General features: G+C 47.3%; 2 protein-coding genes across 4 annotated transcripts in view; one reads left to right on the top strand and one right to left on the bottom strand.

Moving 5' to 3' along the window:
- Positions 1-27,895, bottom strand: part of DNAJC3 (DnaJ heat shock protein family (Hsp40) member C3) — a 122,626-nt gene that overhangs the window by 94,551 nt on the left and 180 nt on the right. The window contains exons 1-3 of one of the 3 annotated variants that reach the window (XM_056555602.1): positions 27,461-27,605; positions 14,022-14,141; positions 13,449-13,598 (exon numbers count right to left, since the gene is read on the bottom strand). The gene's annotated coding sequence lies outside the window, so the exon portion shown is untranslated. Of the gene's footprint in view, positions 1-13,448; positions 13,599-14,021; positions 14,142-21,290; positions 21,357-27,460; positions 27,606-27,895 lie in introns of those variants that run through there. The other 2 variants (XM_056555603.1, XM_056555604.1) reach the window with 2 other exon arrangements.
- Positions 27,636-27,895, top strand: part of DZIP1 (DAZ interacting zinc finger protein 1) — an 89,865-nt gene continuing 89,605 nt past the window's right edge. The window contains exon 1 of the mRNA XM_056555599.1: positions 27,636-27,776. Coding sequence (XP_056411574.1) covers positions 27,774-27,776 — 3 coding nt within the window. The 5' untranslated portion in view covers positions 27,636-27,773. The remainder of the gene's footprint in view (positions 27,777-27,895) is intronic.

Here is a 27,895-nt window from a genome sequence, read left to right as displayed (position 1 = left end):
AGTCAGATACCGGAAGTCGGAAGCTCTGCTCTTCGGGGAATGGCACCTGGCTTCTTCCGCCCCATCCTCTTTACTGCTAAACCAGACTTCATCCAAATTTTGGGAGTCTGATTCGGGAAGGAAGTCTTGGCAAGACTGACTGGCAAAAATGACTGGAGCTCCAGGAAGCTCTTGATGGAGGGCAAAACACTGGTCTCGTGGAGTGAAGTTTTGCCTGTGCTCCAATACACCGCACAGGCCTGGCCACCCCATGCCACCGTTTGCAAGGCCATCACCCAGACCGTGTTTTGTTTCATCTGGAGAAAAATGGACAGAGCCAAGTGGACTGTTATGTATAAGGAGCCCCGCAAGGGTGGGAAGGGACTGCCCGATATCCCCACTTTGCTTCGGGCTTCCTTTGCATGTGTCCACGTGCAGCGGACTCTTGTGGAAAAGACTGGCTCAGCGGGCAGCTCCATGTCTCGCTTGTTTCTCTTGCCCCTCTGGAGACAGCTCGGCTGTGACAAGTGGGACAGCTCCATCCCTTACAACTGGAACACTCCCTGGTTCTATGGGGATGTTGTCTGGTTTGGGATGTTGTCCGGTTTGTGAGGGAGCACCAGCTGGAGGGACTGAAGCCTGATCTGTGGAAGCCGAAGACCATCTACAAGCTCATCCGAGCTAAGGACTTCTTGGAGCTCGTTCCTGGTCTCCCCGTGGCCATGGCACAAACTGTCTGGACTGATGTTGCTTCAAAGCGGCTTACCAATGGACATAAGGACTTGTCATGGATGGCCATTAAGGGAGGACTATCCCTTAGGTAGTTCATGCATGCCCGCAACCTGTGCAGAACCTTGTACTGCCCCCGGTGCCCCTTCGTGGAGGAAACATCTTTGCACATGTTTTGGCAGTGCCCCTTTCCGCAAGGTCTATTGCATGCCCTGGAACATGACCTCAGAGACTCTGTACCCAGGAACTGCCTATCATACCATTCGGTGCTTTACGGTCTGTTCCATGGGACCCATGACATGGAGGCCATCCAGGAGGCCTGACGCCTTAAGAACTGTTTTAAGGACGCTGTGTGGCTTGCCAGAACCCGCCTCGTGATCAACAGGGAGAACATGTCCATCCGGACAGGAACTGCCTATTGTACCATTCGGTGCTTTACGGTCTGTTCCCTGGGACTCACGACATGGACGCCATTCAGGAGGCCTGACACCTTATGAACTGTTTTAAGGATGCTGTGTGGCTTGCCAGGAACTGCCTCGTGATCAACAGGGAGAACATGTCTGTCCGGGACTGCCGCAGATTCACCTCGAGCCTGCTTAGAGACTATTCCATCTTGGACAGCCCAGCCATCGATGAAGAAGAGGAGTGAAGACCCCTCTCCTTCCCCCATATCCCCCTGAAGTTATAACCCAGAAGTTTGGTCCTGTGATCCTCCCTCTCCTTACCCCCACATAGTTGCCCACTCCCCCATGTTTATAAACATTTCAAGATGGAAGGTATCCATCTTTTACGAGATGTTCTACTTCAGAGTGATTGGCTAGTCAAAATAGATCTGAAGGATGCATATCTGACTATTCCAGTTAATCCATTGTCTCAAACTTACCTACAGTTTTTCTGGAAAGACCAACTTTGGCAGTTCAAATGCTTTCCGTTCGGTCTTTCTTCAACACCATGATGCTTTACAAAACTCCTGAAACCTGTGATATCAACTTTACGTTCCTGAGGTGTTTGTCTGATTATTTAGACAATATCCTCAGTATGGCACAATCACTTCAATTAATTCAGTTACACAAATCCTGGACTTAGTCCCTCCTAACAGACCTGGGATTTCTTATCAACCAAGAGAAATTCATTCTCATCCCTTCAAAAGAATTGGAATTTTTGGGGTTTGTGATGAACACCTAATCAGCTCTTTTGAGCTTGCGCAACAAGAAACTAACTCTAATTTGGAAGGAAATTCGATCGGTTCTCAACAGAGAATCAATTTCTTTGAGATCCATTGCTTGGAAAATTGGGCTACTCTCAACCTCCATTCAGACAATTTTTCCAGCTCCCCTCCACTATAGAGCTCTCCGAGGTTTGAAGATTCATCACCTTAGGAAAAGTCTACTCTACTCAGACAAAATCCCTTTGTTCCCAGAGGCAAAAGAAGAACTTTGTTGGTGGCTTCTTCACATTCAATCCTGGAATGGAAAGACAATCTTCAATTTGGTTCCAGATTTGACCATAGAGTCAGACGCAAGTCTGACTGGATGGGGCGCTCGTTATGGTTCTCTTACCACAGGTGGGAAATGGTCTCCCGCAGAAAAACATTTCCATATCAATTACTTAGAACTCCTTGCAGGTTACTTCGCTTTGAGAAGTTTTGCTAAAACTTTTTCTCATTGTGGTATTCTCTTACATATGGACAACATATCAGCAGTCCAATACATCAATTGATTAGGTGGTACAACTTCGAAACTTCTCACCAGTATTACGAAAAATATTTGGCAATTCTGCTTGGACAGGAAAATAATTTTGAAGGCAGATTATCTTCCTGGCCTCTCTTCCTGGAATTCCCATTTTTTGACAGACTCCAGAGATTGGAGATTGGATCCCAACATTTTTCAACAAATCAATTCCTTATGGGGCCCACTACAGCTAGATCTGTTTGCTTCTCGTCTGAACAGCCAACTCCCAAAATTTTTCAGTTGGCGTCCGGATTCGGAAGTCTTAGGAGTGGATACTTTCCTTCGACAATGGGCTCAGGGACCCCATTATGTTTTCTCACCTTTTGCCCTTCTACCCAGGGTTCTACATCAAATTCGCATTCTAAAATCCACCATGATTCTAATCACCATGGCCATCCCAGTCATGGTTTCCCCAAATTCTCGAGATGACGATCGATTTCCCGAGAATTCTTCTGGCTCACTTTTTCAAGACCCATTGGGGAACCCTCATCCTCTAGTCATTTCGAATCAACTTTCCCTCTTAGCATTTAAAATTGAAGAATTTAACCCAGAGCTTCTACAATCTTCTAAAAACATCCTCTCAGAGGCCTGGGCTCCGGGTACCAAAACAGCTTATAGATCAGCCTGGGAATTATGGACTCATTGGTGCTCACAATGGGATTTGGATCCCGTTTATGCACCTATAGTACATATCCTAAATCTTCTTTCAAAGTCTTTTGACTCAGGTAAAGCTTACCGAACTTAAAATGTATACCGATCTGCCATATCCTGCAGTCATGCTTCTATAGATCATTTACCTATAGGTAAACATCCTCTGGTATGCATGTTGTTAAAAGTGGTCCGTTTTAAAAGACCACCTCGTCCTAAATATTCTACCTGGGGGGAAGATAATGATCTTCTATCTCTTAAACTATTATCCTTCAAACTCACCATTCTTCTGTCAGGCCCAAGGCCTGATTATGAAAACATACATGTGTTTTATAAGACATGGGTGAGGGGTCATTCAGACGGTGTATCCTTTGTTTTTTGTGTATTGCATTTTATTGGGGGGTCTGGCTGTTTGTTTGTATCTCCTTTGAAGTCATGCACTCTGGTCTCATCATATAATCAAAGAGATAAGGGGTCAGGAAGAGAGATGCCCCACCTGGTGGGATCAGAGGGGAGGGGGGAATGGAGTTTCCCTCCAAAGAATCAGATAAGACTTAAAATGCTGGACTCAACTGGTGTTGAAGACTGTGCCCAAAGCTGACAAGAGCTGGACTCTCACTGAAGGAGGGCTATACCATCATGCTGTAAGAACTTCATCTTTTGCTTTCTGAACTTGTCTTGCCAAACTCTTTCATATTTTTGTAACTGTATGTCAATTGTTTCTGTATTTTTATATAGTCAGCACTGTGATACCTTTTACCAGATTAAATGTTTAATTAATCAGCTCTGGTCTTTGATCTCTAAATATATGAGCTCACCTTTCTGAAGGCAGCTCTGGTGGAAACACGTTTATCTAAGGGTTGATTTGGTGACTTGCTGGGACTAGTAGTGGATACCCAGAGGTCTGGCGGCTTTAACCCTTGCACCATCACACTCTTTCTAATGTCTTGGCTGGACCGATAGGGTGTGATCGTGACATCTACTTTGTCTGATTTCAATTAAAAGGGTTTCATACGTTAAAGCTCTAGACATTTCGGGAAGACCATACTTACCTAATGGTGTTTGTTACGCCGAGCGCTCCGGGTCCCCGCTCCTCCCCGGAGCGCTCGCTACACTCTCGCTACTGCAGCGCTCCGGTCAGATCCACTGACCCGGTGCGCTGCGATACCGCCTCCAGCCGGGATGCGATTCGCGATGCGGGTGGCGCCCGCTCGCGATGCGCACCCCGGCTCCCGTACCTGACTCGCTCTCCGTCGGTCCTGTCCCGGCGCGCGCGGCCCCGCTCCCTAGGGCGCGCGCGCGCCGGGTCTCTGCGATTTAAAGGGCCACTGCGCCGCTGATTGGCGCAGTGGTTCTAATTAGTGTGTTCACCTGTGCACTCCCTATTTATACCTCACTTCCCCTGCACTCCCTCGCCGGATCTTGTTGCCATTGTGCCAGTGAAAGCGTTTCCTTGTGTGTTCCTAGCCTGTGTTTCAGACCTCCTGCCGTTGCGCCTGACTACGATCCTTGCTGCCTGCCCCGACCTTCTGCTATGTCCGACCTTGCTTCTGTCTACTCCCTTGTACCGCGCCTATCTTCAGCAGTCAGAGAGGTTGAGCCGTTGCTAGTGGATACGACCTGGTCACTACCGCCGCAGCAAGACCATCCCGCTTTGCGGCGGGCTCTGGTGAAAACCAGTAGTGACTTAGAACCGGTCCACTAGCACGGTCCACGCCAATCCCTCTCTGGCACAGAGGATCCACCTCCTGCCAGCCGGCATCGTGACAGTAGATCCGGCCATGGATCCCGCTGACGTTCCTCTGCCAGTTGTCGCCGACCTCACCACGGTGGTCGCCCAGCAGTCACAACAGATAGCGCAACAAGGCCACCAGCTGTCTCAACTGACCGTGATGCTACAGCAGCTACTACCACAGCTTCAGCAATCATCTCCTCCTCCAGCTCCTGCACCTCCTCCGCAGCGAGTGGCCGCTCCAGGCCTACGACTATCCTTGCCGGATAAATTTGATGGGGACTCTAAATTTTGCCGTGGCTTTCTTTCCCAATGTTCCCTGCACTTGGAGATGATGTCGGACCAGTTTCCTACTGAAAGGTCTAAGGTGGCTTTCGTAGTCAGCCTTCTGTCTGGAAAAGCTCTGTCATGGGACACACCGCTCTGGGACCGCAATGACCCCGTCACTGCCTCTGTACACTCCTTCTTCTCAGAAATTCGAAGTGTCTTTGAGGAACCTGCCCGAGCCTCTTCTGCTGAGACTGCCCTGTTGAACCTGGTCCAGGGTAATTCTTCCGTTGGCGAGTACGCCGTACAATTCCGTACTCTTGCTTCAGAACTATCCTGGAATAATGAGGCCCTCTGCGCGACCTTTAAAAAAGGCCTATCCAGCAACATTAAAGATGTTCTGGCCGCACGAGAAATCCCTGCTAACCTACATGAACTCATTCATCTAGCCGCTCGCATTGACATGCGTTTTTCCGAAAGGCGTCAGGAGCTCCGCCAGGATATGGACTTTGTTCGCACGAGGCGTTTTCTCTCCCCGGCTCCTCTCTCCTCTGGTCCCCTGCAATCCGTTCCTGTGCCTCCCGCCGTGGAGGCTATGCAGGTCGACCGGTCTCGCCTGACACCTCAAGAGAGGACACGACGCCGCATCGAGAATCTCTGTCTGTACTGTGCCGGTACCGAACACTTCCTGAAGGATTGTCCTATCCGTCCTCCCCGCCTGGAAAGACGTACGCTGACTCCGCACAAAGGTGTGACAGTCCTTGATGTCAACTCTGCTTCTCCACGTCTTACTGTGCCTGTGCGGATATCTGCCTCTACCTTCTCCTTCTCTACTATGGCCTTCTTGGATTCCGGATCTGCAGGAAATTTTATTCTGGCCTCTCTCATCAACAGGTTCAACATCCCGGTGACCAGTCTCGCCAGACCCCTCTACATCAATTGTGTTAACAATGAAAGATTGGACTGTACCATACGTCTCCGCACGGAGCCCCTCCTAATGTGCATCGGACCTCATCACGAGAAAATTGAGTTTTTGGTCCTCCCCAATTGCACTTCCGAAATTCTCCTTGGACTACCCTGGCTTCAACACCATTCCCCAACCCTGGATTGGTCCACTGGAGAGATCAAGAGTTGGGGCCCCTCTTGTTTCAAGGACTGCCTTAAACCGGTTCCCAGTACTCCTTGCCGTGACTCTGTGGTTCCCCCTGTAACCGGTCTCCCTAAGGCCTATATGGACTTTGCGGATGTTTTTTGCAAAAAACAAGCTGAGACTCTACCTCCTCACAGGCCTTATGACTGTCCTATTGACCTCCTCCCGGGCACTACTCCACCCCGGGGCAGAATTTACCCTCTCTCTGCTCCAGAGACTCTTGCTATGTCTGAGTACATCCAGGAAAATTTAAAAAAGGGCTTTATCCGCAAATCCTCCTCTCCTGCCGGAGCCGGATTTTTCTTTGTGTCCAAAAAAGATGGCTCCCTACGTCCTTGCATTGACTACCGCGGTCTTAATAAAATCACGGTAAAGAACCGCTACCCCCTACCTCTCATCTCTGAACTCTTTGATCGCCTCCAAGGTGCCCACATCTTTACCAAACTGGACTTAAGAGGTGCTTATAATCTCATCCGCATCAGAGAGGGGGATGAATGGAAAACGGCATTTAACACTAGAGATGGACACTTTGAGTATCTGGTCATGCCCTTTGGCCTGTGCAACGCCCCTGCCGTCTTCCAAGACTTTGTTAATGAAATTTTTCGTGACCTCTTATACTCCTGTGTTGTTGTATATCTGGACGATATCCTGATTTTTTCTGCCAATCTAGAAGAACACCGCCAGCATGTCCGTATGGTTCTTCAGAGACTTCGTGACAATCAACTTTATGCCAAGATGGAGAAATGTCTGTTTGAATGCCAATCTCTTCCTTTCCTAGGATACTTGGTCTCTGGCCAGGGACTACAAATGGATCCAGACAAACTCTCTGCCGTCTTAGATTGGCCACGCCCCTCCGGACTCCGTGCTATCCAAAGTTTTTTGGGGTTCGCCAATTATTACAGACAATTTATTCCACATTTTTCTACCATTGTGGCTCCTATCGTGGCTTTAACCAAAAAGAATGCCAATCCTAAGTCATGGCCTCCTCAAGCGGAAGACGCCTTTAAACAGCTCAAGTCTGCCTTTTCTTCGGCTCCCGTGCTCTCCAGACCTGACCCATCTAAACCCTTCCTATTGGAGGTTGATGCCTCCTCAGTAGGAGCTGGAGCGGTCCTTCTACAAAAAAATTCTTCCGGGCATGCTGTTACTTGTGGTTTTTTTTCTAGGACCTTCTCTCCGGCGGAGAGGAACTACTCCATCGGGGATCGAGAGCTTCTAGCCATTAAATTAGCACTTGAGGAATGGAGGCATCTGCTGGAGGGATCAAGATTTCCAGTTATTATTTACACCGATCACAAGAACCTCTCCTATCTCCAGTCTGCCCAACGGCTGAATCCTCGCCAGGCCAGGTGGTCTCTGTTCTTTGCCCGATTTAATTTTGAAATTCACTTTCGGCCTGCCGATAAGAACATTAGGGCCGATGCTCTCTCTCGTTCCTCGGATGCCTCGGAAGTAGAGCTCTCTCCGCAACACATCATTCCTCCTGACTGCCTGATCTCCACTTCTCCAGCCTCCATCAGGCAAACTCCTCCAGGGAAGACCTTCGTCTCTCCACGCCAACGCCTCGGAATCCTCAAATGGGGTCACTCCTCCCATCTCGCAGGTCATGCGGGCATCAAGAAATCCGTGCAACTCATCTCTCGTTTCTATTGGTGGCCGACTCTGGAGACGGATGTCGTGGATTTTGTGCGAGCCTGCACTGTCTGTGCCCGGGATAAGACTCCTCGCCAGAAGCCCGCTGGTCTTCTTCATCCTCTGCCTGTCCCCGAACAGCCTTGGTCTCTGATTGGTATGGACTTTATTACCCCCATCCCGTGGCAACACTGTTGTTTGGGTGGTCGTTGATCGATTCTCCAAAATGGCACATTTCATCCCTCTTCCTGGTCTTCCTTCAGCGCCTCAGTTGGCAAAACAATTTTTTGTACACATTTTTCGTCTTCACGGGTTGCCCACGCAGATCGTCTCGGATAGAGGCGTCAAGATTAAATTAAACTTTTCTTCTGCATATCATCCTCAATCCAATGGGCAAGTAGAAAGAATTAACCAGGTCTTGGGTGATTATTTACGGCATTTTGTTTCCTCCCGCCAGGATGACTGGGCAGATCTTCTACCATGGGCCGAATTCTCGTATAACTTCAGAATCTCTGAATCTTCCTCCAAATCCCCATTTTTCGTGGTGTACGGCCGTCACCCTCTTCCCCCCCTCCCTACTCCCTTGCCCTCTGGTTTGCCCGCTGTGGATGAAATATCTCGTGATCTTTCCACCATATGGAAAGAGACCCAAAATTCTCTCTTACAGGCTTCATCACGCATGAAGAAGTTTGCTGATAAAAAAAGAAGAGCTCCCCCCATTTTTTCTCCTGGAGACAAGGTATGGCTCTCCGCTAAATATGTCCGCTTCCGTGTCCCTAGCTACAAATTGGGACCACGCTATCTTGGTCCTTTCAAAATTTTGTGCCAGATTAATCCTGTCTCTTACAAACTTCTTCTTCCTCCTTCTCTTCGTATTCCTAATGCCTTTCACGTTTCTCTTCTTAAACCACTCATCATCAACCGTTTCTCTCCCAAACTTGTTTCTCCCACTCCTGTTTCCGGCTCCTCGGACATCTTCTCCGTAAAGGAGATACTGGCCTCCAAGAAGGTCAGAGGGAAAACTTTTTTTTTAGTCGATTGGGAGGGTTGTGGTCCTGAAGAGAGATCCTGGGAACCTGAGGACAATATCCTAGACAAAAGTCTGCTCCTCAGGTTCTCAGGCTCTAAGAAGAGGGGGAGACCCAAGGGGGGGGTACTGTTACGCCGAGCGCTCCGGGTCCCCGCTCCTCCCCGGAGCGCTCGCTACACTCTCGCTACTGCAGCGCTCCGGTCAGATCCACTGACCCGGTGCGCTGCGATACCGCCTCCAGCCGGGATGCGATTCGCGATGCGGGTGGCGCCCGCTCGCGATGCGCACCCCGGCTCCCGTACCTGACTCGCTCTCCGTCGGTCCTGTCCCGGCGCGCGCGGCCCCGCTCCCTAGGGCGCGCGCGCGCCGGGTCTCTGCGATTTAAAGGGCCACTGCGCCGCTGATTGGCGCAGTGGTTCTAATTAGTGTGTTCACCTGTGCACTCCCTATTTATACCTCACTTCCCCTGCACTCCCTCGCCGGATCTTGTTGCCATTGTGCCAGTGAAAGCGTTTCCTTGTGTGTTCCTAGCCTGTGTTCCAGACCTCCTGCCGTTGCCCCTGACTACGATCCTTGCTGCCTGCCCCGACCTTCTGCTACGTCCGACCTTGCTTCTGTCTACTCCCTTGTACCGCGCCTATCTTCAGCAGTCAGAGAGGTTGAGCCGTTGCTAGTGGATACGACCTGGTCACTACCGCCGCAGCAAGACCATCCCGCTTTGCGGCGGGCTCTGGTGAAAACCAGTAGTGACTTAGAACCGGTCCACTAGCACGGTCCACGCCAATCCCTCTCTGGCACAGAGGATCCACCTCCTGCCAGCCGGCATCGTGACAGTGTTCAATTCTTTATCTTTCGACGGATCAAAACCAATTTGCATACAGTTTTCTACCCTTCTTTTCCTCTTCAGAAGAAACTGTGTGTAGACTGTTGCCTTAAATCATATGAATCAAGAACTGCACCGCTTAGACTTCTGTCTTTTTCTCAACTACTCATTTCATACTGCAAACCTCATCGTCCTGTTTCTTCTCCCACTTTACCCAGGTGGATCAAACAATCCATGACTATGGCTGGCATAGACACTTCTATATTCAGTGCTCATTCCACCAGAGGTGCTATGTCTACCAAATTAATTCAATTTGCTGAATTTTGCGCCAGAATTGAAAAAACCCCGACTAACTCTCCATTTTGCTAAGAAAAGGGGCGTGGTATCCAAAAAGGGGAGTGTTCCAGACATTTTGACAAAAAACCAACATATTTACAAAGGTTTCCACATAAAATGTGTGTCACGATTCGGCTGGCTGGAGGTGGATCCTCTGTGCCAGAGAGGGATTGGCGTGGACCGTGTCGGTGGACCGGTTCTAAGTTGCTACTGGTATTCACCAGAGCCCGCCGCAAAGCGGGATGGTCTTGCAGCGGCGGTAGCAACCAGGTCGTATCCACCGGCAACGGCTCAACCTCTCTGACTGAAGAGATAAGCGCGGTACAAGGGAGTAGACAAGAGCAAGGTCGGACGTAGCAGAAGGTCAGGGCAGGCAGCAAGGATCATAGTCAGGGGCAATGGCAGGAGGTCTGGAACACAGGCTAGGAACACACAAGGAAACGCTTTCACTGGCACAATGGCAACAAGATCCGGCAAGGGAGTGCAGGGGAAGTGAGGTATAAGTAGGGAAGTGCACAGGTGAATGTACTGATTAAAACCTCATGCTCCAATCAGTGGCGCACCGGCCCTTTAAATCGCAAAGACCCGGCGCGCGCGCGCCCTAAGGAGCGGGGCCGCGCGCGCCGGGACAGCACAGACGGGGAACGGGTCTGGTAAGCGAGTCGGGATGCGCATCGCGAGCGGGCGCGTCCCGCATCGCGAATCGCATCCCGGCTGGGAACATTATCGCAGCGCACCCGGTCGGCAGGTCTGACCGGGGCGCTGCGAATAGGAAAACGCTGTGAGCGCTCCGGGGAGGAGCGGGGACCCGGAGCGCTCGGCGTAACAATGTGGTGGATTTGAGCTGAGGAAAACCAGACAGATCAGAGCATGTATAAAAAAAAAAGAAAAGTGTAGGGAAAGTGGAAAATGTAGGGAAAGCTTAGTAAATGCCATGGAAAATAAATTGTAGGGAATTAAAACCCACAAAGAAACCTACACTCCACTCTTATTAAATAAGGGCCATTGTGTGAGTGTTTAGACTTTCTTTGTTAGTCTGTCTGTTATCCTACTGTCCTTGGACCTAGTCTGTGTAATTGAAGTTTATTATTTTGACAATTACGCCCCTCACGTATATAGTGAGGGACTGTCTTCGTGGTTACGAACCTGTCATTTAGGGCAGGTACTTAAGTAGGCAGGGACAGGGGAGCGGGCAAGAATAGAGTGCACTCCTTCCCTGCCCATACGTGATATTATAGCAAGCCCCTATACCTTCAATTGCTCTGTTCCTGCATTATGGAAGCAATGTCTGCTTTGGTGGAGCAAATGCAGGGCATGGCTAAGTTGGTCCAGGATTTAGCTGAGAAGATATAGCAGCAAGAGTTGTCTCAATCTCAGTCTAAAATAAAGCAGAACTTGACTGAGAGACTTGAACATCAGGAGCAGCTGAATCAGAGGTTGTTTTCCAGAATCTTGGAGCTTGAGTCTTCTCAGTCTCAGTCAGTATTAGTTCAGACCTTGACTCAGAGACTGCAAGATCAGGAGGAGTTAGTTCAGAGCTTGCTAGCCAGAATTCAGGAGATGGAGTCTGCACAAACTCAGGTGTCATCTGTTTCTGTTTCCACTCCTGTGGAGCCACAAGTTAGTCTCCCTGACCGATTTTCGGGTAACCGCAAAATGTTCAAAACCTTTTGTGAGAGCTGCAAATTGTACTTCCGGTTAAGGCCTTACACATCTGGTACTGAGGCCCAAAGAGTGGGTATCATTATGTCTCTTTTTCAAGGGGGTCCCCAGGAATGGGTATTTTCCCTTGGTCCCGATGCTCCGGAGTTGTCCTCAGTGGATGCCTTATTTGCGGGATTGGGTCTTTGTACGCTGAACCGGACCTCACTGCATACGCTGAGAGTCAATTGCATACATTAAAGCAAGGTCGCAGACCAGTAGAGGAATACTGTGCAGATTTTAGAAAATGGTGTGTGGCCTCCAACTGGAATGCTCCAGCCTTGATTTGTCAGTTCAGACTAGGGTTATCTGACACCTTAAAGGACATGCTTGTTACATATCCCTCTCCTGACACCCTTGACTAAGCAATGACTCTAGCTGTATGTTAGGATAGACATTTGCGAGAACGCAAATGGAAGTGTTCTTCATCCTCTGTCTCTTCTGTCCTGCTTGATTCCTCTCCTATTTCCAAATCTATCCCTGAGGAGGTTTCGTCAACTCTATGGCCTGCGTTTCTACTGTGGAGAGAACACCCATTTCATTGCCTCCTGTGTCAAGCATCAGCGTCCAAGTGGCAATCGTCGTGGCCACTTGGGCGCACATGTATGTCATGCCTCCCAGAGAGCTACGCCTGGCAGAGTTCTTCTGTGGGCATTGTTCCTTCTAATGTAAAATCTGGTTTTACTTCTAAGAGTATTATGAAGCCTGTTTTGCATCAGCCTCTGGTTAACTCGGCATGCAGTTGATTTGCAGTCAGAGGGTAGTAATGAGGATCTGGAGGATTACTGTGAGGACACCAATTAATGGTGTGATTTGGAGGATGAGGTTACAGATGAAGACATTGATGGTCCATCTGTATCCAGGTTCAGACCTCTTTACTCTCAGGTTGTGAAGTGTCCGGTGGCCCCTCCTAAAAGGGGGGCACTGTTAGAACCTATAGGGTTAAAAGGTTCTGACAGGTTTGTTTTTGTTGCTGGGTTACGCCTGGCTGTCTGGACTGGTCAGCTGACCTTGATTGAAGCACCTGTTCTGGCTCCATATAAGCTGGCAGTCTACTCCCAGTCAGTGCTTGCTATAGAGCTCAGTTTGTACTCTAGCTAGCTGTCTTCTGCATTTGTTATATCTGGCTTTTTGAACCTTTGGCTCCTCTCTCTGACTATTCTCTCTGGTATTAGTGATTTTGTACTGTGACATCTCCTGGCTTCAGACGTAGATAGATGACATTGGACTTATTGTGTGAGTGTTTAGTCTTTCTTTGTTAGTCTGTCTGCTATCCTACTGTCCCCGGACCTAGTCTGTGTCATTGTAGTTTATTATTTTGACAATTATGCCCCTCACGTTTATAGGAAGGGACTGTCTTCGTGGTTACGGACCTGTCATTTAGGGCAGGTACTTAAGTTGGTAGGGACAAGGGAGTGCACTCCTACCCTGCCCATACGTGACACTGGTCTTCTGAATCTACCTTCAAAACCTCTTATTTCAAACCTGACTCACATGTATCTATGACTGTCCTTTAATTCTATTCATATGTTACTATGTATTGTTATAACTAATAGCTTTAAACTTGCATATATTATGAGCCTACGTCTTGTAATAAAATTGGAGATTTTCCTAGTCCTGATGACTAAAATATAGATTTTATTAAAGACAGGAGGCAAATGTTATCCCTCCCATATACCCATCCCTATAACCTTGTCTTTCTTCATTTTAGCTGTTTAGAATCTTCCAGAGTTGGCTTCATCTTCCAAGGTTCCAGTTCTCCTTCAGACTCCTCCTTTTTCATATCAACTTCAAGACTCTTTATTGGTTATTGGATGTCGTTGTTTCTTCTACAAGTTTTCCTTCAATATCAAAGAAAGAGGGATATTTGATGACTTCAAGGACTGATATAACCTGGCACATACACTGATTGGCCAGACATTACACAGAGCATGTTTGTGTGCACATTTAAAGATTTTTCACTGCATTTTATTGTTAACCATTTCGCTACTGGAATTTTCAGTAAAGAAAGAAATGCACATAATATTCGCCTCTTGTCTTTAATAAAATCTATATTTTCCATCATCAGGACTAGGAAAATCTCCAGTTGTCACTGTTCATTGGAGCTCACAATCAAATCCTTTTCTTACACACACACATATATACACACACACACACACACACACACACTCTCTCTACACTCTCTTCAAAAAAGTCCAAAATGGAAAACAGATGTACAGTAAACTGAAAAAAACAATGATACAAGTGACACAAATAAAACTTACAGGACTTAATAAACCTGAAAAATGTTGTTTGGGCACGCCACTATCCTTTCTTACATAATGTCAGGTGTCTTTTGCCTTAGGCAAATATAATAGGTTACAACCACAAAGCACTGGAACAACCTGTAAAGACAAAACAGGCAGCGTTCAATAGTATGTCTGTAATAGGCTGTTAACTCATTAGATGAGAAAATTGAGAAGAAAATTGTATTTCCTTTTTATAGAAATTATGGCTTTGTCCAAGCTGAAGCACAGGCATGGACAAAGTCCAGTAAGTGAGGTGAGACTAGCACTCCTCTGTGCTCTCTCCTGTATGATAGCACTCCTCTGTGCTCTCTCCTGCCTGATAGCACTCCTCTGTGCTCTCTCCTGTCTGATAGTACTCCTCTGTGCTCTCTCCTGTCTGATAGCACACCTTTGTGCTCTCTCCTGTTTGATAGCACTCCTCTGTGCTCTCTCCTGTCTGATAGCACTCCTCTGTGCTCTCTCCTGTCTGATAGCACTCCTCTGTGCTCTCTCCTGTCTGATACAACTCCTCTGTTTTCTCTCCTGTCTGATAGGACTCCTCTGTGCTCTCTCCTGTCTGATAGCACTCCTCTGTGCTCTCTCCTGTCTGATAGGACTCCTCTGTGCGCTCTTCTGTCTGATAGGACTTCTCTGTGCTCTCTCCTATCTGATAGTACTCCTCTGTGCTCTCTCCTGTCTGATAGTACTCTGTGCTCTCTCCTGTCTGATAGCACTCCACTGTGATCTCTCATGTCTGACAGTACTCTTCTGTGCTCTCTCCTGTCTGATAGTACTCCTCTGAGCTCTCTCCTGTCTGATAGTACTCCTCTTGGCTCTCTCCTGTCTGATAGCACTCCTCTGTGCTCTCTCCTGTCTGATAGTACTCCTCTGGGCTCTCTCCTGTCTGATAGCACTCCTCTGTGCTCTCTCCTGTCTGATAGTACTCCTCTGTGCTCTCTCCTGCCTGATAGTACTCATCTGTGCTATCTACTGTCTGATATCACTCCGCTGTGCTCTCTCCTGCCTGATAGCACTCCTCTGTGCTCTCTCCTGTGTGATAGGACTCCTCTGTGCTCTTACCTGTCCTATCAGACAGAGGAGTGTTTGTCTACCCTCACTTACTGGACTCTGTCTATGCCTGTGCCTTAGCTTGGAAAAAGTAATGATTTTATAAGCCATGATTTCTTTAAAATGGAAATAAACTTTTCTTATGAAGTACATTAGAAAGGTTAATGTTTTGTCAATATGTACAACAATTTTTATCTGATAGTGCCCATTTCAGCAGAAACAAAATAAGTAATTTTTATGTTGAAGGCCAAAATATTTGAATGTGTTTTTTGAACATCTACACATTTAGACTTAGACATAAAGTGTACCTGTCATTAACTAAAACATTGTATATGTATACAGTATGTGTAATACACATTGGTTGAAAAAATGTGTATAATTGTCTCCCTGCACCTATTGCATGTGTGTCTCTGTGAGGAGTCCAAATACAGGAAGTGTGGGTGGAAAAGCAGGGCTCTGTACACTGAGGACAAGCAGGGCTCTGTGCAGTGAGGACAAGCAGGGCTCTGTGCAGTGAGGACAAGCAGGGCTCTGTGCAGTGAGGACAAGTAGGACTCTGTGCAGTGAGGACAAGCAGGGCTCTGTGCAATGAGGACAAGCAGGGCTCTGTACAGTGAGGACAAGCAGGGCTCTGTGCACTGAGGACAAGCAGGGCTCTGTGCACTGAGGACAAGCAGGGCTCTGTGCACTGAGGACAAGAAGGGTTCTGTGTAGTGAGGACAAGCAGGGCTCTGTGCAGTGAGGACAAGCAGGGCTCTGTGCACTGAGGACAAGCAGGGCTCTGCGCACTGAGGACAAGCAGGGCTCTGTGCACTTAGGACAAGCAGGGCTATGTGCAGTGAGGCTCTATGACATGCTCCTTGCCTACAAATCAGGATGATTGACAAACCAGGAGCCTGCACAGAGCCCCCCTTGTCCCACCTTAATTTCCTGTATTTGGTCTCTTCATAGAAACACACAGGCAATAGCTGCAGGGACAGCATTTTTTCACCCAAAATATAAAAAATGTTTAATTCCATGTATATTACAAATCTACATATAATAGTATTAGCTACATTATATCAAAAGGTTTTGTTAATGACAGGTGCACATTAACCCATTCAGGACCCATGACGTAAATGTACTTCATGGGACCCCGGTACCTAAGGACCCATGACGTACATGTACGTCATGGTATATTCCGGTCCCTGCCGCGGCGCCGGGCAGAGATCGGAACCGGCTGCCTGCTGAAATCCTTCAGCAGGCATCCAGGGTAAACGCCGCCGAGGGGGGCCACTACACAGTGGTCCCCAAATGTTCTCCTCCAGCTGTTGCGTAACTACTACTTCCAATATGCCCCTCGGCTGTCTGGGCATGCTGGGAGTTGTGGTTTTGCAACAACTGGAGGCACACTGTTTCCCAACCCGTGTGCCTCCAGCTGTTGCAAAACTATAACTACCAGCATTCACTGATAGACCGTGCATGCTGGGAGTTGTAGTTTTGCTACAGCTGGAGGTCGCCCCCCCCCCCTGTGACTGTACAGGTTACATTCACATGGGCAGGGGCTTACAGTGAGTATCAGGATGCAAGTTTGCGATGAAGCAAAATTTGCGCGGCAGCTCAAACTCGCAGCGGGAAACCCGCTGTAAGCCCCCGCCCATGTGACTGTACCCCTAAAAAAACACTACACTACACTAACACAAAATAAAATAAAAAGTAAAAAACACTACACATAAACATACCCCTACACAGCCCCCCTTCCTTATAAAAATGAAAAACGTCTGGTACGCCACTGTTTCCAAAACGGAGCCTCCAGCTGTTGCAAAACAACAACTCCCAGTATTGCCGGACAGCCGTTGATTGTCCAAGCATGCTGGGAGTTTTGCGACACCTGGAGGCACCCTGTTTGGGAATCACTGGCGTAGAATACCTCTATGTCCACCCCTATGCAAATCCCAAATTTAGGCCTCAAATGAGCATGGCGCTCTCACTTTGGAGCCCTGTCGTATTTTAAGGCAACAGTTTAGGGCCACATAAGGGGTATCGACGTACTCGGGAGAAATTGCCTAACAAATTTGGGGGCTTTTTCTCCTTTAACCCCTTATGAAAAGGTGAAGTTGGGGTCTACACCAGCATGTTAGTGTAAAAAAATATTTTTTTTTACACTAACATGCTGTTGTTGCCCTATACTTTTCATTTTCACAAGAGGTAAAAGGGAAAAAAGCCACCCAAAATTTGTAATGCAATTTCTCCTGACTATGGAGATACCCCATATGTGGGCCCAAAGTGCTCTGCGGGCGCACAACAAGGCCCAGAAGGGAGAGTGCACCATGTACATTTGAGGTGATTTGCACAGGGGTGGCTGACTGTTACAGCGGTTTTGACAAATGCAAAAAAAACAAAACCCCACATGTGACCCCATTTTGGAAACTACACCCCTCACAGAATATAATAAGGGGTGCAGTGAGAATTTACAACCCACAAGTGTCTGACAGATCTTTGGAACAGTGGGCTGTGCAAATTAAAAATTTTGTACAGCCCACTGTTCCAAAGATCTGACAGACACCAGTGGGGGGGTAAATGCTCACTTGTACCCCTTGTTACGTTCCTCAAGGGGTCTAGTTTCCAAAATGGTATGCCATGTGTTTTTTTTTTTTTTTGCTGTCCTGGCACCATAGGGGCTTCCCAAATGCGACATGCCCCCCGAGCAAAATTTGCTCTCAAAAAGCCAAATATGACTCCTTCTCTTCTGAGCATTGTAGTTCGCCCGTAGTGCACGTCAGGTCAACTTATGGGGTACCTCCATACTCAGAAGAGATGGGGTTGCAAATTTTGGGGGGGTATTTTCTGCTATTAACCCTTGCAAAAATGTAAAATTTGGGGGGAAACACACATTTTAGTGAAATTTTTTATTTTTTTTTACATATGGGGTTTTTGCTGTTCTAGCACCATAGGGGCTTCTAAATGCAGCATGCCCCCAAAAACCATTTCAGAAAAACGTACTCTCCAAAATCCCCTTGTCGCTCCTTCGCTTCTGAGCCCTCTACTGCGCCCGCCAAACAATTTACATAGACATATGAGGTATGTGCTTACTCAAGAGAAATTGGGTTACAAATATAAGTATAAATTTTCTCCTTTTACCCCTTGTAAAAATTAAAAAATTGGGTCTACAAGAACATGCGAGTGTAAAAAATGAAGATTGTGAATTTTCTCCTTCACTTTGCTGCTATTCCTGTGAAACACCTAAAGGGTTAAAATGCTGACTGAATGTCATTTTGAATACTTTGGGGGGGGGTGCAGTTTTTATAATGGGGTCATTTGTGGGGTATTTCTATGAAGACCCTTCAAATCCACTTCAAACCTGAACTGGTCCCTGAAAAAGAGTGAGTTTGAAAATTTTTGGGAAAATTGGTTAATTGCTGCTGAACTTTGAAGCCCTCTGATGTCTTCCAAAAGTAAAAACACGTCAATTTTATGATGCAACAAGTAGACATATTGGAAATGTGAATTAAAAAAAAAATGACCCCCCCAAAATTTGAAGCCCAATTTCTCCCGATTCAGAAAACACCCAATGTGGGGGTGAAAAGTGCTCTGCTGGCTCACTACAGGTCTCAGAAGAGAAGGAGTCACATTTTGGCTTTTTGGAAGCAAATTTTGCTCTGGGGGCATGCTGCATTTAGGAAGCCCCTATGGTGCCAGGACAGCAAAAAAAAAAAAAAAAACCCACATGGCATCACATTTTGGAAACTAGACCCCTTGGGGAACGTAACAAGGGGTAAAGTGAGCCTTAATACCCCACAGGGGTTTCACGAATTTTGCATATGTAAAAAAAAAAAATTTTACCTAAAATGATTGGTTTCCCAAAAATGTTACATTTTTACAAAGGGTAAAAGCAGAAAATACCCCCCAAAATTTGAAGCCCAATTTCTCCCAATTCAGAAAACACCCCATATGGAGGTGAAAAGTGCTCTGCTGGCGCACTACAGGTCTCAGAAGAGAAGGAGTCACATTTTGGCTTTTTGGAAGCAAATTTTGCTCTGGGGGCATGCCGCATTTAGGAAGCCCCTATAGTGCCAGGACAGCAAAAAAAAACAACACAAGGCATCATATTTTGGAAACTAGACCCCTCGGGGAACATAACAGTGTTACAATGAGTACTTACACCTCACAGGTTTTTTGAACAGTGGTCCGTAAAAGTGATGCATTTTATTTTTTTGCACTACATTGATAGTGTTTCCCCGAATGTTTCATTTTCACATTGGGTAATAGGGCAAAAGGTCCCCAAAATTTGTAGAACAATTTTGTCTGAGAAAAAAAATACCCCATATGTGGATGTAAATTGCTCTGTAGACGCACTGCAATGCTCAGAATAGAAGGAGTGAAAATTTTGTTGAAATTGAAGTCGGGGGTCATGTGCATTTATAAAGCCCCCATTGTGCAATAACAGCAAAAAACTACACCTCTCAATGAGGGGAAACTACACCCCTCAATGAACGTAACTACACCCCTCAATGTGGGGAAACTACTGGGGTTACCCAATTTTTAACATTTTCACAAGGGGTAATATGAGGAATTGGGTTACAAATTTTGGAGGGATTTTTCCCCTGACTGTGAAAATACATACGCATATGGGTAACTTGCTGGGCGGGCGCACAACAAGGCTCAGAAGTCATAGAGGTCAGTTTGTATTTGTGGCCTAAGGCATATCAATAGCTGACGGTTACATACATTCCGAGGAAAATACAAAAATTAAACACCCACATGTGACAGCATTACAGAAATTACCCACCCTGAGGAATGGGTATAGGGGTAAAGAGGACATTTTGAAGACATGGGTGTTTCCTAAATTTCTTTTCCAGGAATGGATGAAGGGTAGCTTTTGAAAATTGCAATTTTCAACCTATGCTCTGCTTCATTTTTCTGGGAACAACTAACATGTGACTCCGAATTGTCGCCTGGAAATACGACAGAGCTCAGCGACAACTCTTCGCATTTGAGGCGGATGTTTGTTACGGACCTAACAGTTACATACATTCAGAGGAAAATACAAGAAAGGAACACCCACATGTGAGAATACTACAAACAGTACACCCCCTAGGGAAGGTGTATAGGGTGAAGTGGAGATTTGGAACAGACGGGTGTTCCCTTCATTTATTTTCCAGGAATGGATGAAGTGTACTATGGGGGTAAAGAAAATTGCAATTTTAGTACTGATATGCCAATTATTTTCCCAGAATGATGACCCATAGTACAGCCAAAAGTAAAAATGATGCTCACCCCAAACCCTATACTCTGAATCATCATTCTGGGAAGGGGATGTGTGGGGCCATCCCTATTCTGTTACCTCAAATGCGCAACCCACTCAGGTGGGGAGAGAGCGTTGCGCATTTAAGGCAACTGCAAACCTCCAATGCTGTTGACTCTGTGTCTCATGACCCATTTTTTAGGGGGAAGAAGAAAAAAAAGATATTGGGGGTATTGGGAAAAAGTTTTTTTTTTTGGGGGGGGGGGGGGGGGGCGGTTGTTATAAAATTTGGAAGACAATGTACCCTGGACTGGTACATTGGAGTCGAATTTTGGGGAATGAAAATTAGGGCAAAGGATGGAAAATTTAGAACTGCATGGAAGTGTGATACTCCCTGAAGCAGCCTATGCAGAGGCCCGGATTATCTGGGCAAGTGTCACACTGATAGGTGATGTCCTTCCGAATCCCCCTCTTGTGACACACTCTGCATTTCTTCTGAGATCGTCCCTTATTTCCAGTGTGGGGGATCACACCTGGAAAGTGTAGGCCAGGGATGATTCGGGGGCCCACAATTTCAGAGGTGCTCTGACCCGCTTTTTGGCCGTCACCAAAGATGAGGGCCTTTAAAACTTCCTCTTGGAACTGCAGGTATGTCCCTGTGTTGCCAGCATACTTGTACAGTACAAAAGAGTTGTACATGGCAACCTGTACCATGTAGACCGCAACTTTTTTGTACCATACGCGTGTTTTCCGCATGGCGTTATATGGCTTGAGGACTTGATCAGAAAGATCATCTCCCCCCATATACTGATTGTAGTCCAGAATACAATCGAGCTTGAGGACCGGTCCCACGGTACCTTGCACAGGGACAGGGGTGCTGCCATTCCCATGAATAGTGGTGAGCATAAGGACATCCCTCTTGTCCTTATACCAGACCAACAACAGGTTCTCATGGGAAAAGGCACGGGACTCACCCCGGGGGATAGGAGCATGTAGGGGATTGGGCGGAAGGTCTCTTTGATTCTTCCGGACTGTCCCACAAGCGACCATGGATCTGGCGGAGAGGGATGAAAAGAGAGGGATACTAGTAAAAAAGTTATCCATGTAAAGGTGGTAACCTTTATCTAGCAATGGGTGCAAAAGGCCCCAAACGATTTTCCCACTAACACCCAGAGTGGGGGGACATTCTGGGGGTTCAATGCGTGAATCTCGTCCCTCATACACCATAAACTTGCAAGTGTACCCGGAAGTACTCTCGCAAAGTTTTTACATCTTCACGCCATACCGCGCTCGCTTGGTGGGGATGTATTGCTGGAAGCTGAGTCTCCCCTTAACCCCTTAAGGACCAGGCCATTTTACACCTTAGGACCGGAGCGTTTTTTGAACATCTGACCACTGTCACTTTAAACAATAATAACTCTGGAATGCTTTTACCTATCATTCTGATTCCAAAATTGTTTTTTCGTGACATATTCTACTTTATGTTATTGGTAAAATTTTGTCGATGCTTGCATCGTTTCTTAGTGAAAAATTTCAAAATTTGCTGAAAAAATTGAAAATTTTGCATTTTTCTAACTTTGAAGCTCTCTGCTTGTAAGGAAAATGGATATTCCAAATAAAAAAATTTTTTATTCACAAATACAATATGTCTACTTTATGTTTGCATCATAAAATTGACGTGTTTTTACTTTTGGAAGACATCAGAGGGCTTCAAAGTTCAGCAGCAATTTTCCAATTTTTCACAAAATTTTCAAACTCACTATTTTTCAGGGACCAGTTCAGGTTTGAAGTGGATTTGAAGGGTCTTCATATTAGAAATACCCCACAAATGACCCCATTATAAAAACTGCACCCCCCACAGTATTCAAAATGACATTCAGTCAGCGTTTTAACCCTTTAGGTGTTTCACAGGAATAGCAGCAAAGTGAAGGAGAAAATTCACCATCTTCATTTTTTACACTCGCATGTTCTTGTAGACCCAATTTTTAAATTTTTACAAGGGGTAAAAGGAGAAAATGTATACTTATATTTGTAGCCCAATTTCTCTCGAGTAAGGACATACCTCATATGTCCATGAAAAGTGTCCGGCGGGCGCAGTAGAGGGCTCAGAACCGAAGGAGCGACAAGGGGATTTTGGAGAGTATGTTTTTCTGAAATGGTTTTTGGGGGGCATGTTGCATTTAGGAAGCCCCTATGGTACCAGAACAGCAAAAAATCCCCACATGGCATACCATTTTGGAAACTAGACCCCTTGGGGAACGTAACAAGGGGTAAAGTGAACCTTAATACCCCACAGGTGTTTCACGACTTTTGCATATGTAAAAAAAAAATTTTTCTTCACTAAAATGTGTGTTTCCCCCCAAATTTCACATTTTTGCAAGGGTTAATAGCAGAAAATACCCCCCAAAATTTGTAACCCCATCTCTTCTGAGTATGAAGGAACCCCATAAGTGGACCTGAAGTGCACTACGGCCGAACTACAATGCTCAGAAGAGTAGGAGTCATATTTGGCTTTTGGAGAGCAAATTTTGGTCGGGGGGCATGTCGCATTTAGGAAGCCCCTATGGTGCCACAACAGCAAAAAACCCTCACATGGCATACCATTTTGGAAACTAGACCCCTTGAGGAACGTAACAAGGAATAAAGTGAGCCTTAATACCCCACACGGGTTTCACGACTTTTGCATATGTAAAAAAATATATATATATTTTTTCACTAAAATGTGTGTTTCCTCCCAAATTTCACATTTTTGCAAGGGTTAATAGCAGAAAATACCCCCCAAAATTTGTAACCCCATCTCTTTTGAGTATGAAGGTACGCCATAAGTGGACCTGAAGTGCACTACGGGCGAACTACAATGCTCAGAAGAGAAGGAGTCATATTTGGCTTTTGGAGAGCAAATTTTGCTCGGGGGGCATGTCGCATTTAGGAAGCCCCTATGGTGCCAGGACAGCAAAATAACCCCCACATGGCATACCATTTTGGAAACTAGACCCCTTGAGGAACGTAACAAGGGGTACAGTGAGCATTTACCCCCCACTGGTGTCTGTCAGAACTTTGGAACAGTGGGCTGTAAAAATTTTTTAATTTGCACAGCCCACTGTTCCAAAGATCTGTCAGACACCAGTGGGGTGTAAATTCTCACTGCACCCCTCATTACATTCCGTGAGGGGTGTAGTTTCCGAAATGGGGTCACATGTGTTTTTTTTTTTGCGTTTGTCAAAACCGCTGTAACAATCAGCCATCCCTGTGCAAATCACCTCAAATGTACATGGTGCACTCTCCCTTCTGGGCCTTGTTGTGCGCCCCCAGAGAACTTTGCGCCCACTTATGGGGTATCTCCGTAGTCGGGAGAAATTGCATTACAAATTTTGGGGGGCGTTTTTCCCTTTTACCTCTTGTCAAAATGAACAGTATAGGGCAACACCAGCGTGTTAGTGTAAAAAATTTATTTTTTTACACTAACATGCTGTTGTAGACCCCAACTTCACCTTTTCATAAGGGGTTAAAGGAGAAAAAGCCCCCCAAAATTTGTAACACAATTTCTCCCGAGTACGGCGATACCCCATATGTGACCCTAAACTGTTGCCTTGAAATACGACAGGGCTCCAAAGTGAGAGCGCCATGCGCATTTGAGGCCTGAATTAGGGATTTGCATAGGGGTGGACATAGGGGTATTCTACGCCAGTGATTCCCAAACAGGGTGCCTCCAGCTGTTGCAAAACTCCCAGCATGCTTGGACAGTCAACGGCTGTCCGGCAATACTGGGAGTTGTTGTTTTGCAACAGCTGGAGGCTCCATTTTGGAAACAGTGGCGTACCGGACGTTTTTCATTTTTATTGGGAGGGGGGCTGTGTAGGGGTATGTGTATATGTAGTGTTTTTTACTTTTTATTTTATTTTGTGTTAGTGTAGTGTAGTGTTTTTAGGGTACAGTGACACGGGCAGGGGATTACAGCGAGTTCCCGCTGCGAGTTTGAGCTGCCGCGCAAAATTTGCTGCATCGCAAACTTGCAGCCTGATACTCACTGTAAGCCCCTGCCCATGTGAATGTACCCTGTACATTCACAGGGGGGGGGGGACCTCCAGCTGTTGCAAAACTACAACTCCCAGCATGCACAGTCTATCAGTGCATGCTGGTAGTTATAGTTTTGCAACAGCTGGAGGCACACGGTTGGGAAACACTGAGTTAGGAAACAGACAATGTTTCCCAACCAGTGTGCCTCCAGTTGTTGCAAAACCACAACTCCCAGCATTCTCAGGCATGCTGGGAGTAGTAGTTCGGCAACATCTTTAGAGCCAGATGTTGCCGAACTACAACTACCAGCATGCTGGGAGTTGTAGTTTTGCAACATCTGGAGGACTACAGTTTGCAGACCACTAATACAGTGGTTCCCAATCTGTGCCCTTCCAGATGTTGCAAAACTACAACTCCCAGTATGCCAAAACTGTCCAGGCATGCTGGGAGTTGTAGTTCTGCAACATCTGAAGGGCCAGATGTTACAGAACTACAACTCCCAGCATGCCTGGACAGTAAGGGCATGCTGAGGATGTGTAGTTTTGCAACATCTGGAAGGGCACAGTGGTCTCCAAACTGTGGACCTCCAGATGTTGCAAAACTGCAACTCCCAGCATGCCCAGATGCCAAGGGCTGTCTGGGCATGCTGGGAGTTGTAGTTTACAGGGTCCCATTACAGCAATGCATGTCGCTTTACGGCGACGTGCATTGCTGTAAAGGGCCCGACCGCGGCTGAAGATCTACTCACCTGTCGCCACCGCCGCCATCTTCCTCGCAGGGATCCGGGTCTTCAGGGACGAGGTAAGTACCGGGGCTGGTCCCCAGCACTCCTCCGTCCCCCGCCGCGTCCTCCGGTCTTCCTCCCGTCCTCTCCGGACTTCAAGGGGCCGGGCAGGACGGGAGGAAGTAACCGCCCCCCCCCCCTTGCGATTGGTCGGTTAGTTAACCGACGGATCGCAGGGGATCGGAGGAGGTGGCAGGCTTGCCACCTCGCTCCTAGGCTCCAGCATGGTCCTGGCTGTCTGTGACAGCCGGGATCATGCGAAATAACCGGGCGGTCGGGTCCCAGAGACCCGATCAGCCCGGTATCGCCGCAGATCGCAAGGGCGATTTCCCTTGCGATTTGCGGCGATCTCCGACATGGGGGGCCTACATGGCCCCCCTCGGCGTTTGCCCTGGATGCCTGCTGAAGGATTTCAGCAGGCATCCAGTTCCGATCTCTGCCCGGCAAGCGGCAGAGACCGGAAATACAACAGGACGTTCTCTAACGTCCTTGGGCACTAAAGCCCAGGTAGCGGGGACGTTAGAGAACGTCCTATGTCCTTAACAGGTTAAAGCTGATGAGAGACTCATCAATAGCGACCTCCCTTTCAGGGACATAGGCCTCCCAAAATCTGGCCCCGAAGTGATTGATGACCGGCCTGATTTTATACAGGCGGTCATACACGGGATCAGTTCGGGGGGGGGGGGGGGACATGCCGCATTATCAGCATAATGCAAACATCTCCGAATGGCCTCAAACCGGGGACGTGTCATGGCCATATTGTAGTGCGGGGTCTGGTACAGGATGTCCCCACTCCAATATTGCCTGACACTGGGTTTTTTAACTAGACCCATATGCAGCGCAAGGCCCCAAAAGGTCCTCATATCAGCATAATGCAAACATCTCCGAATGGCCTCAAACCGGGGACGTGTCATGGCCATATTGTAGTGCGGGGTCTGGTACAGGATGTCCCCACTCCAATATTGCCTGACACTGGGTTTTTTAACTAGACCCATATGCAGCGCAAGGCCCCAAAAGGTCCTCATTTCGGCTGCATCGACTGGAGTCCAGCCGCCGGGTCTAGCTAAAAGTGAGCCCGGGTTAGCGGCGATGAACTGTTGGGCGTACAGATTCGTCTGTGTAACCATTAGATTAACAAAGTCGTCACTGAAAAAACGACCAAAAAAGTCCTTTTCAGTGAACCCGGCGATGTTAATCTTGATTCCTGAGTCGCCAACAAACTCAGGAATCACGGGCTCGTGGTCCGCTGGCTCAGCCCGAGTAGCGGGGAACGGAATCGCAGCACATCGCTGATCTGAATTGATCAGCGATGTGCTGCGATCGTGGACATGGGGGGGTCAAGATGACCCCCCTGGGCGATATGCCGAGATGCCTGCTGAACGATTTCAGCAGGCATCCGGCTCCGGTCGCCAACCGGCTAGCGGTGGGGACCGGATTTCCCACGGACGTACTCATACGCCCTGCATCCTTAAGGACTCGGAATGCAGGGCGTATGAGTACGCCCTGCGTCCTTAACAGGTAAAAAAAAAACTATGTAAATAAAAATAAACCTATGTGGTATCGCCAGATGCAGGAATGTCCGAATTATAAAAATATATTGTTAAATAAACCGCAGGGTCAATGGCGTACGCGCAAAAAAATTCCAAGGTCCAAAAACCCATATTTTTGGTCACTTATCCAATCAATACAAAAATCATAACGCTAAAAACTTCAGATCATGGCGCAAAACATGAGCCCTCATACCACCCCGTACGCAGAAAAATTAAAAAGTTATAGGGGTCAGAAGATGACAATTTTAAACGTATACATTTTCCTGCATGTAGTTATGATTTTTTCCAGAAGTGCGACAAAATCAAACCTATATAAGTAGGGTATCATTTTAATTGTATGGACCTACAGAATAAAGATAAGGTGTCAATTTTACCGAAAAATGTACTGTGTAGAAACGGAAGACCCCAAAATTTACAAAATTGTTTTTTCTTCAATTTTGTCACACAATTATTTTTTTCTCTATTTCATCATAGATTTGGGGGTAAAATTACTGATGTCATTACAAAGTAGAATTGGTGATGCAAAAAATAAGCCCTCATATGGATTTTTAGGTGCAAAATTAAAAGAGATGATTATTTAAAGGTAAGGAGAAAAAAAGGAAAGTGCAGAAACGAACCCCCCCTGATGCTTAAGGGGTTAAAGAAGGACTCAGGGGACACGCGATAGAGTCCGCCTGACAGGGCAGCAAGGGTACAGGGGTGAGACTCCAGTACTGGGCCACCACACATGGGAGGAATGACATCGGCACGTCTGCATACTGTAAGGCTTCTTATAGTCCCTATAATACTGCACCAATGATGGAAGAGCTGGAGTCCGGGGGCTGGAGAACACCGCTGTATCCCCCCAGTGCTCTCTATACAGGCAGCAGCACCCTACAGGACCAGGCACCCCGCACCCATCCCCCTGTGATAGGAGCCAGCAGTGGGATACATGTGGGCGGGGCCTCCGCCAGCTCTATCTGGGCAGCAGAGTACAGCGCGGAGATTGTGGGCGGGGCTTCTCGCTGTTGTCCTGGTAACCGTGCAGACCACCCGGGCTCCCTCCAGCCTAATGCCTTGAGCTCAGCGAGTCCCCGGATGAAGAACAAGAAGCGGAGGAAGGGGGAATGGTGAGGATATGGGGGCGGGGAGGGGTGCGGGGGCCACTGCGGTTTTCGAAAAGGGGGGTTCCCCTCACAGTTTACCCCTTCCAGTTCTGAGCTGCCAGGTTGTAGCCAGGGGTGGGGGT

Source organism: Hyla sarda, chromosome 2, assembly GCF_029499605.1.
Source record: "Hyla sarda isolate aHylSar1 chromosome 2, aHylSar1.hap1, whole genome shotgun sequence".
Classification (NCBI taxonomy): Eukaryota; Metazoa; Chordata; class Amphibia; order Anura; family Hylidae; genus Hyla; species Hyla sarda.
This window is presented reverse-complemented; position numbering and strand designations above follow the sequence as displayed.